The sequence below is a fragment of the Pseudopipra pipra genome, chromosome Z (genome assembly GCF_036250125.1).
Source record: "Pseudopipra pipra isolate bDixPip1 chromosome Z, bDixPip1.hap1, whole genome shotgun sequence".
Taxonomy (NCBI): Eukaryota; Metazoa; Chordata; class Aves; order Passeriformes; family Pipridae; genus Pseudopipra; species Pseudopipra pipra.
In genome coordinates, this window is record NC_087581.1 from 74,244,755 (window position 1) to 74,261,813 (window position 17,059).

At 36.7% G+C, this 17,059-nt stretch overlaps 1 protein-coding gene across 6 annotated transcripts in view; it reads left to right on the plus strand.

Annotated features, from left to right (window-relative positions):
• The window catches only part of FANCC (FA complementation group C), a 63,880-nt gene that overhangs the window by 25,381 nt on the left and 21,440 nt on the right, over nucleotides 1-17,059 (plus strand). For all 6 annotated transcript variants that reach the window (XM_064641357.1, XM_064641356.1, XM_064641359.1 and 3 more), the window contains 2 exons: nucleotides 14,386-14,505; nucleotides 15,274-15,338. In XM_064641357.1, the coding sequence (XP_064497427.1) occupies nucleotides 14,386-14,505; nucleotides 15,274-15,338 (185 nt within the window). The remainder of the gene's footprint in view (nucleotides 1-14,385; nucleotides 14,506-15,273; nucleotides 15,339-17,059) is intronic.

Sequence of the window (17,059 nt, forward strand, 5' to 3'; positions counted from 1 at the left end):
AGCAACCTGGTCTAGTTGAAGATGTCCCTGCCCATGGCAGATGGGTTGGAACTGGATCTTCAAGGTTTCCTTCCAACTCAAACTATTCTATGATTCTATGAAGGTAGTACTTTGGAATTATGATATTCTCTTTTTAGGTGAAGAGTTTTGATTTGATTTTGTGGCCAATATACTTGTCATCTTTCAAATAAAATTCATTACCTACTATTTTGATGTATATGCACACTTTGTGAGTTGGTTAAGAACACCTCAGAAAATTATAGGAAAGGACATGTTAAGAATAATTCAAGCATAGTGTAAAGAGCTTTTCTCTTCTTTTTTTAAAAAGAAGTATTCTTTTATCTTTATAAAAGCAAATCTTCAAGTTCACATTTTTCTAGGAAACAGAAATTTAAGATAACGTGAACAAAATATTTAGTGCACCTCTATATCTGTTCTTTAGTCTCCTTTTTAAGTTAGGAAGAGCCAAAATCATTTGTGATTTGTCATTCCACAGGGGCAAATGGGCCCCAAGACCATTTGATGCAAAAAGTATTAAAATAATGTTGGATTTACAATAAAGGATGTCTTTTTGAGATAAGAATACTATTTTAATGACATATATGGGTAATGTGTCTATTAAAAGGCTTCTGAATTGCTAGAGGACATACTGAGAAACACATTTTTTCATTCTTATCTAGACAGTTTTGAAAGAGGGAGATTAAGAGCTGAACAGAGATATTTGAGTTAAAATTATGAACATACTTCACCTGCTATTTATTATTGAGGAAGTTAAAGTAGAAAGAATCAGTGTCATAGGTTTTAGCGTGGTTTTATTACAAATACAGCATTTGAAACTTTTTTGTTGTCATTCCCCCCTTCTAAAGGGAAAACAATTTTAGTAACATTTGGACTAAGTTAAATAACTAGTTGCTTTAGACTATTTGTTACCTTTGTGATAGTATCACTGCAATGTTTTACCATAGGAAAATACAAAATAATCAGAGAGGAATGTCAGTGTGAGAGGGCTGGGGAGGCATGGAGCAAGGGATCTGGTGTTCCCCAGCAGTTGTGGAAGAGAGAGGTCTGTGTTCCAGGGGCACGTGTCCAAGAGAGAAATGGAAAATGTTAAGTCTCCTGGAGGCCAAAGTAGTTCAAAGTTACTTAATCACTTTCTGAGACTCACTCTTGTGGTTTTAGGGATCTTATGGCTTTTTTGGTATGTTTGGAAAAGAGGAGTTGTCATTCCTCCTCTAACCTGTACAAATAATCATCAGGAACTTTGATCACTGCAAAGACCATAGCGTGTTCCTTCAGATGAAAGACATCTGATGGTGATTAAAGGATGTATCTTGTTTATACTTTTCCTGTTAATTTTTTCTGTATTTTTCCGTGGTCCTTCATGAGTCTTTGTGGCATTTTTCCTCAATCATTATATATGAAATTTACCCTTGCCTCCCATCAAAGGTTTATATGAAAGAGGGTCTAAAGACATTTCCCCAGAGTGGTCTGGGGTGGGTGGAGATGAATGGGCTTTTACCCAGTTCTTGATTTTTTTTCCTCAGCCTTGCTTATGATACATCCTCCTTCCCTCTTTTGCTAAGTGATGGCACACTGGTTAGTGTAATACTTCACAGTTATAGCCAGTAGATAATCTGTGCTTTTCACAGGAGTATCTGCAGACAGCTCTTGGAAAAATTGTTGAAATGGCACAGACTGCCTCATAAATTTGTTAGAGAAGAGCGCAATAACAGCTATGTGTTGTGCTTCCAGCAGTAGTGTTGTGCTGCTTTATTTTGTGTGATAGAGCACTAAACAAAATCAAATGAAAGCACGGAATATAAGTTTTGAACTTCTTTACTACTTAAGGCAGAGATCAGAACTTGAAATAAAATTTCTGCGAAGAGAACTGCTACTTATATTGATGTTTAGGGCTTATTTTATTGTTTTCAAAGTTACTGTTGCTATGAAATATTGAATATTCTTAAAGAGAAAGGGAGAAGTTATAATGCATTTAAACCATAGAGTCTTCAGAAGTGTTCAATACATGTAATCACTTAAAGTGACAGGTGGAATCCTGATATGTTAGTGCTCTCTAGATACATGTCTAATCCACAATTCACATAGGTTTTGTGCTTTAGAGATCTGAAGCAACAGCAGAGCTCATTATAAAGATGTGGGGTGAAAGGGTGGTGTGTCAGTCTACATCTTCTGGTAGTTAGATTAAAGTGAGTGTTTCAGTGGTAGGTCTGCTTTCGCTATGTCACTGGCTATCCTATAATGCAAAATGTTTTCACAAACTTAAAAGAGAGGTATTTAAAGTATCGAGTTTTCAAATCATTTATGCACATTAAAAATAACTTGGGATTCCTGTGCAGTGGTTTTCTTGTTGGATAGTGTAGGGGGACTTGCCAGAACAGATGCAATAGATTATTGAAAAAGACTGCAAGTATAATAATTACAGCCTGGACCAGCCTGCTGGCAGATCCAGGAACGTTGCATTCTCTTTAATCAGAGTGCTTCCCATGGCGTGGGTGGCCACAGACTGCAAACATTTCAGTCAATCCCTTCTCCATGCAGCAGGGTTGTAAAACAGAGCTGAAGTAAACAGCATTCCACAGACCTTTAAGGGGTTTTAATCTTGAGGAAATAGAGCTTCTCTTCACTCCTTTTGGCTGCTTGCTTCTGGCAGCTCTTACCTACCAAATCAGTTCTGCTGGAAGTAAATAGGATATAATGTACTATCTATATGCTCTTCAAAAAGTTTGTTGTGCTTTGTTGGGGTTTTTGTCGTTAAAATGTTCTGTTGGTTTTTGCAGCAAGAAATAACTTCTGCACTTACATTAAGTGCTGTGTAATGTTCAATTTAAAAACTTTTCTTCTTGGCTTCTGTAGTGGTTTGAACCAGCTTTTCCCCCTGAAACTAAGAAAATGGTAAAACCCCAGGGGGTGGTGACCCCTGGAAGTTTTGAAGTTTTGTCCAATGGGCGCTCCTGCGAAATGTGAACATAACACAAGCAAACGGAAGAGAAGGTTAGTTGTAGTTTGGTTGTAGAAGTGGTAGCCATGTTCTGAAGCCACAAGGAACAGAGAGCAAGAGCCCCCTGGGGGGGGCTCTGCCCCCCCCGGCCCTGGCTGGGGGGGACTGCAGAGACTTGGAACAGTGTTAGACTGGGCTAAGTGTCTGTAGTTATGCCGGGAGATGTTCTCTCCACTGTGGGCAGCGGCAGGAGTAGCAACAGACCAACACTGGCCGGAGAAATGGTGGCACAGGGCCAGAAGAGATAAGACGAAGCAACAGAGGCATGCAGCACCGCAGAGAGGACTCTTGGAAGGAGAGCCGAGAAAAGAGAGTCAGCAGCAGAGCTACAGAGTTTTGGGGGTAAGAACTGAACCAGACCCCCCAAACTCCTTTGAGACCTCCGAGAAAGGAGGGAGATGGACTCCTATTAAGGAGAGGAGTCTTGGACATGCAGCACTAGAGAGAGAGAGGAGCTGAGAAGCTCAAAACCGTCCTGAAGCTGGACTGGGATGGAGAGGAATGCAGAGGGGGGTGACCTTGGCCTTTCCCCTCCCCCCCCTCGCCACTGCTGCCAAGGTGGCAGCCTGAAACAGAGCACAGGAGCTCTGGTAGAACTCTTGAGGCAAAGGCTTTCAACTGAAAGCTGCCCAAGATGTTCTGACTCAGGGGTCAATCCCCTGAGGAAGGGACTGTCATGAAGATGCCCCTGCACTTTGTGATATGCCTGTGGTGAAGGAGTTTAGTCCCTGCTGGCAGTCCACAGGTGAGGCCTTCGCTTGGAGTCGAAGGAGAGCCAAGAGGGGTGAAAGGAGACCCCCTTGTGTCTTGAAGACCCTTCGTTTGGAGACGACAGGCCAAGGGGCTTGGAGACCCCCTTGTGTGTAGTGAAAAGAAATCCAGCTATCAGCTGCTGCATTGTGAAGAGAACAGATGACTGCTGCCTTAGAGACATTGCTGCTCTGAAGAAGGGATCTGTCCTTCTTCCCTCCTGGACTTTTATTTGGAGGGGAGAAGAGATCTGATCCATTGTAAATACTTATGTCATGGTAGAGATAGTTGTGATCGTGTGTATAATGTATTATAATATTTATTTGTAGTCATTGTAATATATTCCCTTTCCCCCATTCTGAGTCTCGTGTTTTGTCTGGAAAAAAACCACATCTTATACTAGGTTGAGATGGGGGAGGGGGCTTAGACTAGGGAATTAGATTTTGGGGATCTCAAACCATGACAGCTTCATTCTCCTTTTTTCTTTTTCCCTTCAATGCTCAGTGTGGTTTTACTGTTTCTGTAAAGTGCTTTATTGTATGTCTGGCCATTAGAACAGCACTTTTTCTTCAATCAAAATGAAGGGGAAGTTTTGAGAGTTTTTTAACCTTGCAGCCAGTTTACTGCTTTGGAAGCTCATTTTACCTCCTTAATGTTTAACATAAACTCATCTGAAATCTTCAGTTCCATGAAATAGATTTAAGTGGGTAAACTTGGTGTCATGCAAATAGTTACACAGCATTTACAGGCTTTTTTGGAGTATGTAAATCAACTACAGTTGAGGACAGATAATTTAATTCTATTTTATAAGTGTATGGGCAGGAAAGGATATATTTGGATAGATGAGTTCTTACATTGTATTTAGGCATATGTGGAATTAAGTATGTAAATGAGCTTGACAGAAATGTCTTAATTTTCACTGGGTAAATAACAGGTGGTTCAAAGTCAATTTTCTTTTGAATCAAACCAGAGGACAAGAGACTGTTAAATCAGACATAAGCATGTGTTGAAGATCTGACATCATTAAATTAAAGACCAATGACTTAATGAACTCTTAATGTGATAAGAGACCTTTCAACTTTTAAGTTATTGGTTAAAATTCAGTTTTAAGAGCCAAGTCTGCTTGCTTTGCAATGTGTCCCACGGGAGTAAAGGGTGACACAGGCACTTCTCTCTGTCCTTTGTGCAACTTCTTTGTGTCCCAGGTCCCAGGCCCTTTATCCTGTTGAAGTGTTTGCGACTATGCTGGGTGCACACCTTGGGAAACCTCCTTCTCACAGCACTACTTGCTTAAAATTTTGTATATCTGCCTCCTAAACTTGCTAGTATCGGTTTTGTTTCTAGTAGATAAAAAAACCCCAAGGTTCTTAGGTGTGGTTAGAACTCACACTTCTGGGTGAGGAGGAATATTGCAGTGAAAATGGGAATTGAATGAATCAAAGATGAGTAATTGATACAGTGACAGTATATATTCAAGATTTCTAATAGACTCTGTTTTAAAACAATTATATTCAAAAGGATGGGAGGGTGATAAAAGATGTTAAAGCTATTCATACAAGAGATTGGGGCTGGATCTTTTTAATGTAGCAAGAGAACATTTAACAATAAGGGGGCTTTTCATACCCAGCACATAAATGATTTCTGATGGTTGTCTTGAAGTTTACTGACAGTATTTTCCTGTTGCTGTTCTTTCAGTTTTTGGAAAGTCAGCTGGAGGGAGTTCTTGGTCGTTTCTAACCTATTGAAGATTATGCATCTAAATTGTTACTTAGCCTTCTCACTAGCTGCTTTGAGAATCAGCTTTCTAAACTGATTTGGACCTTCTCTAGTCACCTATAGATAATCACATTGGTAGCATGTAAGAGAACTTGCAATGTTTGCAAATTTGCAAGTATTACCATAGTCTTCTGGTTAAAAATAGTATGATATTATGAATGGGCTGGGAGAAAACAGACCTCTCTTCTTCAAATAGATAATTCTATAACAATGCCAAGCTAGCATGAACATGAAGAATTCTTGACTTCTGGGCCAAAATAAACAAAAGCTAAGTATCTCAAAGAAAAAAATGAGAAACTAAGGATTCTGCTTTCCTGCAAGGCTGTTTGAGCTTAAACAGCAAGTGTCAAAATTTGCTAGCCATCTGACATTTCCCAGAGCACTTTAGTAGTGTCAGGTGAATCTAGTAAAGAATAATGATTTGTAACTGACAGACAGAAAGAGGTCTCTATTTGAAGAATTTCTACTGGCATTAGATATTTTTGCTGAACCTAATATAATTAGTGACCAGCAGTTGTTGTATCACTAGTATAGTTGTATTTTGTGCCTTTTTTGCTATATTCAGTGGACATTTTTCTCCCCTTAAACTTTTAGCATCTTGATACATATGAAGTCCAAACCCAAGTGATTAAAAGCAAATTTCTGGAATATCATCCAAAGTTATGTGATCTTTCAGTATTTGCAATGAATACCTGTTGGAATTACAAACATCTGACATTGGGCAAATACATTCATTGAAAAAAACCCATAAATTTGAGTTTATATTTTTTCTAGAAATTATTGACCTCACAGATTTGAACTAAAAGTGAAACAGTTTGTGATCCATCCACTCTTTCTAAACATAAATTTATTCATCCCTCTTTTCCACATAAGTTTTGTGTGGATTTAAGGAATTATTCAGGGGGAAGCTTGCATTCTGGCTTTTGAAAATTGTGAAGGGAAGAAGGAAATTAAATTCTAAATCTCTTAAAAAAAAAAAGAAAAAAAAAAAAAGATTTATGGTTGACTCTGGAAAAGCTATTGAATTTCCTTTTGTAAGTTAGTGTAAATGTGTGTTTTATTTCAGCATCAAAAGTCTCCCCTTTTTTAATACAAAGAGTAATAGCTCTTTCTAGTTGGGTGTTTCTTAAAGAGAAAGGAGAAAGAAAAAGGAAGGAGATTTGAAACTGCTTTTCCTGTCTGAGGCCAAGAGTAGACTCAAAGCTTGCCAACCCCACAGCTCTTCTTTCTGATGATTTCCGAGGGTATTGTTAGTGATTTGCAGATGGAGCTTAGACTTTGGAACTCATCCATTCAAAAGTTGTGTGGTCTCAGCCGCAGTAGTAGTGCAACATGTTTTTACTGTACTGCTTTCACAGAAGGTAACTGAGCTGGAATTGGGGAAGGAACAACAATGCAGCCTCCTCCTCCCTTCCCCATAATTTTCCTTCCCACATTTCATTTGGAAATTAGGATCAGATTTAGTTTCAATTGTAGGGACATATGTAACATTTTCCATCCCTTTAAAGAAACAGAAGTAGAATATGAGCCTAGTCTTTTCACTAAGCTACATGTATCAGCAAGAGTAATACAATTCATGGCATACATCAATGTCTAATGGAAAAACGTATTTGTCTCAACAAGTTTTTGAATTTTTTTTCAGTTAATTTATTCTGATAGGTTTTCATGGTCCTTTAGTGTATTTTTGCCATTATTAATTTTTTACTTAAAAATACAAACAAGTTGTAATTATGGTTGTTGAAGCAAAGTTAAAGAAGTCGGTCTATTGTAAGAGCACTTAAAGCAGTTTTACTGCAAGCACTGGCTGAAGGTGAGCCTGCTTACATGCATCAAGGACAGGACAGGGTAAAGTGCACTATTGCATCAGGTACAGTGGGGAGAACTTCACAGAATCTATGTTTTCCTTTCTGGGAATATGTGAAATCCAATGAACTCTGTGCATTAATTTTGTGAAAGAATGATATTATTCCTGTTTCGGTTTGTTTTGTTTTTTTTTTTTAAGTTGAAAGTAATATTAATTCAGTCTAGTCATTTATCTATAGATTTTCTATAACTTGATCACATACTTAAATGGCAAACTCCTTGTCTCTGTGGAAGTGTTTAGCAGAATAATTTGTTTATGAACAACTAGCCGTTCGTGATTATCAGTGGCCATTTAGATGTGGGTGGATGTCAGACTGTTGTTCCAAGGGAAGAAGGATTCAAATGAGAAGCTCCAATAAATCCTAAAAATGTACTTGTGGCTAACAGTTTTATTTAGTGTACTGGTGTAGAATTTAGCTAATGAAAACCATCCCAGAGATGCATGTATCCATAAACTCTGCTGAAAAAAGAAAACTTCCTGACAGGAGATGTCAGAAAGAAATGTAGGAAGCAAACCTCTCCTAACCCTGTACTGAGGCACTTTGGCCCTGATCACTGAATTACCCAAGAATATTCCAAACTTCCTTAATGTTGAGTTGAAACTGAAGTGATTTCTATTTGCAAAACCTCTGAGTTGTTACTGGAGTAGACTCGGTTTGGTAAAGTGGGAGGTTGTGTTGACTAGCTAGTCATTGAAATATATGTAGTAGTTCAACATTTTGTCTGTTTGAAATGTGTTTTAAGCAGTTTTAATTTTAAGGGAGAAATTGGACATTTTGGTTAGGTTCTTGACGGTAAGTATTTAAAGATTTTCTTTAATACCTTATGAAGTACACTCTCACATATTGATGGTAATTAAGTTGTTAACAAATATACACCATGTAATTTTCCCTAAGTTTAAAATTCCCCACTGAGAATTTTATAAGAGATTGAGAAAACCGAGTTGTTTAAAGTAAAGCAGTACTTCGAAAGCTAGAATATGTTTAAATCTGTATGATGTTTTACTACCTTACATTCTTTTACACTTTGATTTTGGTTTGTGGAAAACTTTGTGTTTTCCTGGAACCAAGGAGCAAGTGAGCAGAAGGTTTTATAAGCAAACTTAAAAGTTACAGATTTTGTTATGAATGGATAAGTGTGTGTAAATTATATGAATTGTGTTATATCAGCATCCTGATATAACTCACAGAATTGATTTCATAAACAGTTGGTGTTGAAATGGTCTCTAAATGAACATGGTGCTCTGTCATTTACAGACTTAGCCACTACAATTCTTCAGAACTGGCTGTTTATTTCATAGTAAGAAGTTCTAAAGATGCCAGACCTGTTTGTCTTTTATTGTCAGTCATTTAAACTAGAGGACATGGGACACAACAAAACTCTTAAGCCTTCAGGTAGGATTTTTAAGAAGATATTACTAAAAATTACCTGTAGAAATTTGGTTTGGACTGAGCTGCTGAAAGCTAGCAAACAAAAAAATTAATTTATATTTTAAAAAATCAGAGCATTGTGTACCTTGCTTACTGAGGACTCTGCTTAAATTCTTTAGAAAATAATGTGGGATGTTAGAGTCCTATCTATTTAAGAAAGAAATAGTACCTAGTATATAGTATTTTTTAATAATGACTGGAAATCATATTATCTGATTTACGTTAATGTTGTAATTGATTATAATTTTATAGTTTTAAAGCCAGGTTGGAAATAGAATTTGACTTCTTGTCTTCTAAGACCTGTGTTGAAAGCAATGGGCCTTCTGGCTGTACAGGGAATACCTAAGAACAAGTTGGCTATTCGTGCTGTACTTCTGCAAATTCACATAGATCGTAATTTTCAGCAAAATGTCATTAGTGGTCTCTTCTCAAAAAATAATAGCACTCTGTGTTTTCAAGGAGAATATACTAGAGAGAAGTATTCTTTAGAATAAATGATAGATCCTTCAGTCCCATCCTGCTCTACCTGTTGCTTTGACAGATTCATCCCAGATGTCAAAAAAGAGCCCAGTAGCATCACTGGGAAGTCTTAATCATTATCAGGTTTGAATGGCTCATCCCAGTGAAACCATCCATCTCCTCCGTCCAAAATATAGTGGAGGTGTTGATTTTCACATCTGCTTCTTTCAGAATCATAAATACTTTGGAAAGAGTGTGTTGAGAAGTTTCCAGAAATAAACTGGTTTATCTGTCTCCGCTGGAATGTCTTTGAAACTGTGTCATAAATTCCAGGACAGTTTCTACACAAATACAGTTATTAGCATAAAACTTCTCATGTCATCCTATAATAAAAATCAAGTTCTATTTCTATGTTGATGCCTAATTTCATAAATAATTGTGCCTTTGATTCAAGTGTCTGTATTTTTCCCCATCACCATGTGCAGGAAGATAACTATTGCAGAAAGAAGAAGTAAAAGGCTTCAAAGCTCTTGGATCCCTGCTTAGTGAGGACAATATCAGAAGATTAAAGCACCTCCTTCCTCTTTCTGGAATTGTGGACACTGGCTGAGTTGGTGTCTGCCTGGTGCTGACTGTTTAAATCAGTGGAGGGGCACATTCTGCTCCAGAATATTTCCAGTCTTTCACAGATGCATGTGCTCCATGTGATGTTGTCTCTGAGAAACAAACTTCATGGAGTAACTCAGCAAAGCCCCTGGAGCACGTGGAAATCAGCCTTCATCACCGAATGAGGAGGATCAAAAGAGTTGGCTTAGCTTATTCCAAAAAGTTTGAGTTGCTCAGTCCTCTTTAGAATCACAGAGTCATTTAGGTTGGAGAAGACCTGTGAGCTCATTGAGTCCGACCACAAACCCAGCACTTAACCTCTTCCCAGGGGCCACATCCACACGCCTTTGGAACACTGGCAGGGGTGGTGAGGGAGGGTTTGGATGACCTTCTGGGGCACAGGGTGTGACTCCTGGGGATAGGCATGTGCAGGGCCAGGATTTGAACCCTGATGGTCCTTGTGGGTCCCATCCAACTCAGGATATGACTCAATGAATCTGTGACAGTCCAGGTAGACAACGTGCACAGCCTTTCCCTCATCCACTCAGCAGGTCACCTTGGCAGAGGAGGAGAGCAGGAGAGCTTTAATGCAGGAGAGCTTTATTGACAGATACAGAGAGATGATAACCAGGGAAACAAAATGACTTGTTTTCTCCATTTGTATTCTCAGAAGTCTTTAGTTTCAACTCTATTCTCATTCCCTCCACCTTCCCTGAATGTATGAATTTGGGCCACCCTCGTAGCCACCCTTGATCTGTAGATCAGAGGAGTAAATGTTAAATCGGGCCTCCACTACAAATTCTCATGGATATGAACAGTGTGTATACACTGATAAAGAAGTGAGTTTATGTCTTCATGCTAATGCTCCTAGGACTATCTGCCTGTTAAAGATATCAGAAATCTCTGTGCAGCAGTGGATTTTGAATTATCTGCACCATTGCTCAGTATAAATTGCATCAATAAAATAAAGCCACTGGCAAGGCTGTTCAAGAAGGTTGGTCATTGTGGAGGCTTTATGAAAATTCATTAATTTAATTTCAGGTTGAATGGGATTTTTTCATAGAACTTTAATCCTAGGCCACGGGGATGGATTTATTCTCTTACAAGTAGAATCAAGGTGGTTTCCTTCTTACTTATTCAGTGATAAGGGAAATCAAGAAAGAAATGCCTTCTGATATGACAGTGTTGCTGACTGCTGTTCATCTTCCAGAATCAGATAAGTGATTCTGGAAATGCAATAATAACAGACACTTTGTTATTTTTCATTTTGAATGCTGCACTTCTACTGCAGGCTCACCCATTTTTCTCGCTTGTAGAGTGTGGTATTAGTGGATTAGACAGTAAGTGTTAAATGATTTACTGCCAGAAAAAAATGATGATTATGTAGAACTCCAATTGCTAGTTTTGCTGGAGTATTGTGGGACTCATTACTAGTATAATCAATACAGGAGTGCATTTAGTGTTCTATGTATTAAATTGAATTTAGTACTGTATATACTTGAATACCTTGTAGGTATTGGGCTTGAAATGATCTCTTAAGAGTAATTAGTGTCAAATTACTGATCTCTCTGACCTCAGAAATCCACACTGTGGCTATTTAAAACGTTATGGTTTTTTTTCCTTTTCCAAAATGCTTTTGGTGGTTCATAATGTAATAATGGAACCTATCACTGGATTTGAATATTTCTATTATTTCCTATACACACCCTGTTGAGAAAATCTCCTGAAATCTTTCTGATTTCTCTATAGTATTTTCTGAAAGTTGATTTTAAAAGTGAAGGAAGAAACATGCATGTCAGAGAATATTGTTTTACACTCGGTCTTGAAGCTAGTTTTAACCAATTTCTACAGTATGATGTGAAATAACTACTGATACCCCTTAGATCTGAGAATTACTGGAATTTAAACTTGAACTGTGAATCAAAGTCAAAACCAACAGTTATGACTGGTATTTAGTTAAAAATTAGCTATTCCTGGTTTGTACTGCATTTTTGATAATCAAGTTAATGATATATAGGATGAAAGAGGATGGACAAATATAAGAAAATAACTACCTGATTTTTTTTTTTTTTGTCCTCAGTCAGATTTTCTCATTAGAGGTTGTCTCTTGGAACGATTTGCTTCTTATTTCTTTCCATGTTCTAATTCAAAAATTGTGTTTCTCACAAGCATTGAGTTTGTCTTATCCAGCTGACTAGCTAAGTGGCTGGAAAAATAATATGAAAAAAATATTGTCTTTAGTCGGAGGTTATTAAGAATGAACTTTTTATTTCTGACCATTATATTACCCCTTCCACTAGAGCCAAATCCTAAATGTTTTCCACTTTAACACATATCTGTCTTATATGCATACCTAATGCTTCCTTTCGTCTTGACTCCAGTACCTCCTTGCCTTTGTTTCCCTTGCCCCCTTCTGGCTGTTCAGAGGTTTTGTATGTTCCCCAAAAAAAAAATCTGCCTAGTCCTAGCATGGATCTAGTAAAGTGCTCAAAAAAGGAAAAAGAAACAAAAAAAAATCCACACAAGTAAGCAGAAAAAAACCCTAAAGACAACCCAGAAAACTGTTGGAGCCCATATTCAGACTGGTGATGTGTAGCAATTTTGTCTTGCCTTTCCATTGCATGGTTAATGGTGACTGTTACACACCTAGGGTGAAAGGAGTTTGGAAATCACTCTTCACATAAAGACTGTTTGATCACTTCTATCCTTAGGAAAATTTTGGTTACAGACAGGGTCACTAAATAATGTATTTTGTGGTGTTACAGGTGAATATATGGGTTTTTAAGCTACTCCCTCATTTAGCTGTCGTTAGCTGGCGTGTCAACCTGTGAAATCCTTTTCAGAGTTTTTTATAGTTACTGTCACTGGGCAAGATTTTTGTGAGCCTTCTGCTGAGCTATCCAACAGACTTTGTACTTTACCTCTAGCAGAAGTGGCATCCCAGGTTTGTTGTGGTTATTGCCTCCTTTATTTTGTTTTCAACTTGCAGTTTTGTCCCTTATCTCATTCTGTTTGGTAAACTGTCCTTTTTGGTAGGAACTAATTGTGTGAACACTTCATGTTTCAGACATTAGTGTTCTGAAAACAAAATTTAAGTAATAGTTGCAAAGGACAACAAAAATATATAAGGTTCACGTTCATAAATTGATTAAGGCCTATTTAGAGATTGTAGAATTTAATAGATTTTAGCTTTCACTTTTGACATACTTAGAGGCTTGTATATTTTGAAAATGCACCCTTTTATGTATTTTCCATATGAATAGAAAAGTTGCATGTAAATTACTTCTTTGAAACTCTGCATTGCCACAGAGTTTTCCTTCCTCTTTAGTTTTAGGGAGGTCACTGGATGGCAATAGAACATCAGTTTCTCCTGTTGAGGGCCACTTAAGAAAAAAATTTACAATGTAGGAAAAGCATATTTAGGTATTTAATGTAAGTCTGCTAGGTAGTAAAAGAGTCCTAAAGTATGTTAAATAAAGTGTCCCAAAGGCTTGTTACTTATTTTTGTAGCAATGAATTTTCTTAGACCTCTGGTGTGCTTGTGCTGATTGTATCTTCTCTCTCACATTAATCAAACATTGAGCACATGGAATGAATATATCCAATTCCAGGACCTCTGAAGTAGTTGCTTAGGGATGTTCAACAAACACATGCATAAGTATTTGGGTCTCTGAAAGGAGAAAATGAGTTAATGAGATTTTTATTTTTTTTTTGGTCTCAAAATCTTTCATCAGGCTTCTCTTTTAAAAAGAATACATAGAGTGAAGCAGCCAAAGACCATGGAAGTCACAGAGCTTTCATCTGAACTTTCCTTTAATCATATATTTTTAAATTAAAGTTTTTTTCAGTGTATACTAATCCTGACTCTCTGTCACAAAGAGGTTTATATATTTAGTGAGATGCAAAGTCCAATTTAGTTTATACTTTAATGAGCCCTGAAATGAACCCCTGGAAGGGGAATGTAACTGTTGTTATAGCAGCATGTACCAGTAGAGAACAAGAAGAAAAGAAAGCTATAAAAAATACAGGGCAGATAATTTGACGAGCAACATAGGACTGCCTCTGCTCAGTTATGACACCAGGGTGCAAAAACCTGCTCAAGACCTGGCACAACAGTTTTCATAAATGAGTTTGGTTGGGAAGGTACTGAGGTGTAAGATCTGTACAAAAGGCAGCAGAGCTGGGGTGTGGTGCTGAAGAACTGGGAAAGCAGGAAACCAGAGTACTAAATTCAGAGTCCTTTGTACATTGCCTGCAAAACCAATGTATCGAATGTGTTAATCTGTCTCTGAATCTATCATCAAAGGATTGTTTTGATTATTGTATGATGTATTTAAAAGGTTTGAATTTTATATAAAGCATTTTGTAGTGAAATTGGTAGAGAAGTAAATGTCAAGCTAAAATTTTATTATTATATTATTATTATATTATTATTCTAATTATATTATCATAATATTATTATTATATGTTGGTTTCTCACAGAGTTTGCTGTGCCATCTCCTTTCTTCTTCTGAGTGGGAAAGTAATGAAGCTGAAACCAATCTGTTCATATCAACTCTAGGCTACACGTCAGCAGATTATTATGGTCACTTAGTTAAAAATGTAAGTACTCTGTGCAATTGACATTTTGTTAATAATAAATCACCACTTTATAAGCACATACATGGAACTGTCATTGTGATAAGGAACATGGACTAAACTTTGTTTATCTTTTCTTACCTCAGTTACTTTTACAACCTTTTAAGGGAAAAAAAGGAAGTGGGAGAGCTCTGGATATTTTTTTATTAGATTACACTCTAATAGATGTTCATAAAACCAAAATTCCCATTGCTGTTGTGTTATAGCAAAACAAAAATCTGTTCTATCATTATTTTTTCTTGTGAAGTCAAAATTCTATGTAATATTTTGTGTATTGGAATGTAACTTCTGAATGTTTTCTTTGACTGTACCCACTGCTTTAAAAATGGTAGACGAGCCCTGAATCTTAAATTTAATATTCAAAAATAATGCGAATAATATTTCAAAATATTTTTACTTCAATTAGATAAAACATGTAAAAATTATTAGTAATGCTCTTCTGAAAGTTTTGCCTTTACTCTTGGGGAAGTAGAACTAAAATGAATGTCTTTTTAACTTTAAAATGTGTAAGGCATAAAATGGGTTAAAAAAAACATTTTGCAGCATAGTGTATTCAGTGATCTGGAGAGCTTTAGTTTGGCATCAATAATTAAAAAAATGAAACTAGATGACCAGAGAAGGTTATTAACCTTTACAGTACATCAGTCACACAGAGAACCGTGCAACTAGTGTCTGCTTATTGGCGGAATGTGTAATTTATTTTATTTGATTTATTTTTATTCTATTTTACAGATGATCTTTTCATTAGTAACAGAACTCAGAGAAAATCCTTTCAATGGACTTAATATTCAGAGGAGGTAGGTGTTATCTAAACATAATTTTGATATGTTTTGGTTTGTATCATTGCAGTTCAGTGAGGATTGTTTTACAGTCTCGGGCAACTTAGGCTTCAGCTGAGAAGTTTTGGATATATATGTAGATAATTTAAGGTGTGAACAAGCTTTTTAAGTTGGACTTTGCATAAGAGTTTATACTTAACCTAAGAGTCATAAGATGGTTGGAAGAGACCTTCAAATATTATCATAGTTCAGCTCCTCTGCTGGTGTTCCCTGTGGGGACACCTTCAGATCAGGTTGCTCAGGGCCTCTTATGAGCCACCCTACCAGGAAGGAGTAACTTTTGTTTTATTATGAAATCCACTGGAGTGAATTAAAGTAAAATAATAGTAGATGATCAGTGTTTGCATATACATATATGTATATATGTGTGTATGTGTGTTTTTACAATTTTTATATATATATAGTAATTTATTAACATATTATTAATATATTATTAAATCATTAGGCAATAATTGTTATTTATTAATTTAATTAAATTATAAACACTAATAATTAAATTATTAGTGTTTAAATAATTAGACTCCTAGTGATATGCAATGAACTAAATAAAAATATTATAATTAAATAATTAATAAGTAAAATATTACCTATTAATAAAAATAAAATAATAGTTAATGAAGTAAATTAAATAAATGCCTGTGTACATTCTGTTGGTCTTCAAAGTCAAAAGTACTGCTATGAAGAAGTGAGTTTTATGTTTTATTTAACACCACATAGCCTGTAAAGTTACAGAAAAGAGAAGGCTGATTGAAATGTATCCTTTCTGTCATGAGCCCAAAGTTTGGCTGCTCTCCTCCCTTCCTTCTTGCCACCTGGGTGGTTCAGTAAGCAAGAGTAAATGAGCTGAATTAATTCAGAACTGCCTTCAGCACCAAAATCATGGGCACAGTTAATGAGGAGCATCCCAAGGGTTTGTTCCGTGTAGGAAACAAACCCCCAGGTTTTGTAAACCAGGGTGAGGCAGCCATGGCTGGAAAGCTCCTGAGTGTTGAGAACAGAAATATCTGGTTCCTACTGGGGGAAAAGGAAAATTTTGAACTGAGGTGGATTTTTGAGTGTAGAAATTATGATATGGTGTTTATTGAAGTTCCAAAGACAAAAGTAGTTTGCATTTAGAGGTGCACATTTTCTCCTTTCTCCATTTAGTGGTGCTTAAAACAACACAGATTGCAATGTCTGTGCAAATGTGTTGTACACGGTGGAATGCACTGTGCAGGATTTTCCAAGAACATATTTTGAAGATTATGTGGACAGAGAAGAAAATTGCCTTTGCAGAGTTTTTCTTCTGAAGTAAGAGTAAACTTTGCTAATCCTAGATAAGGAACTAGAATTTTTTTGCAAAGGGGACTGATTTAGAGTTTCAGGTCTGTGAATTTTACATGTTGATCCTGGAAAGCATTGCTGCACAGTAATTATCAGCCAAATAATTACGATTCCTACGGAAACACTTGTCATAGCAAACATCTCAAGGTGTTTCAGTGTAAGAAACCTTAAACATATACTTGCTTAGGTATTTACTGAGAAATATGTGTCTTTGAAAACATATCATGTTTTATTTCTCTCCCTGTGGAAATGACAAGTACCTGGTGTCCACACTGAGCAGCCTGCAGTGCAGTTCCCATCCCAGCTCTTCAGAGGGGGTGTTGGTGACACCCCAAAGAAAATACTTGTGGGTTCTT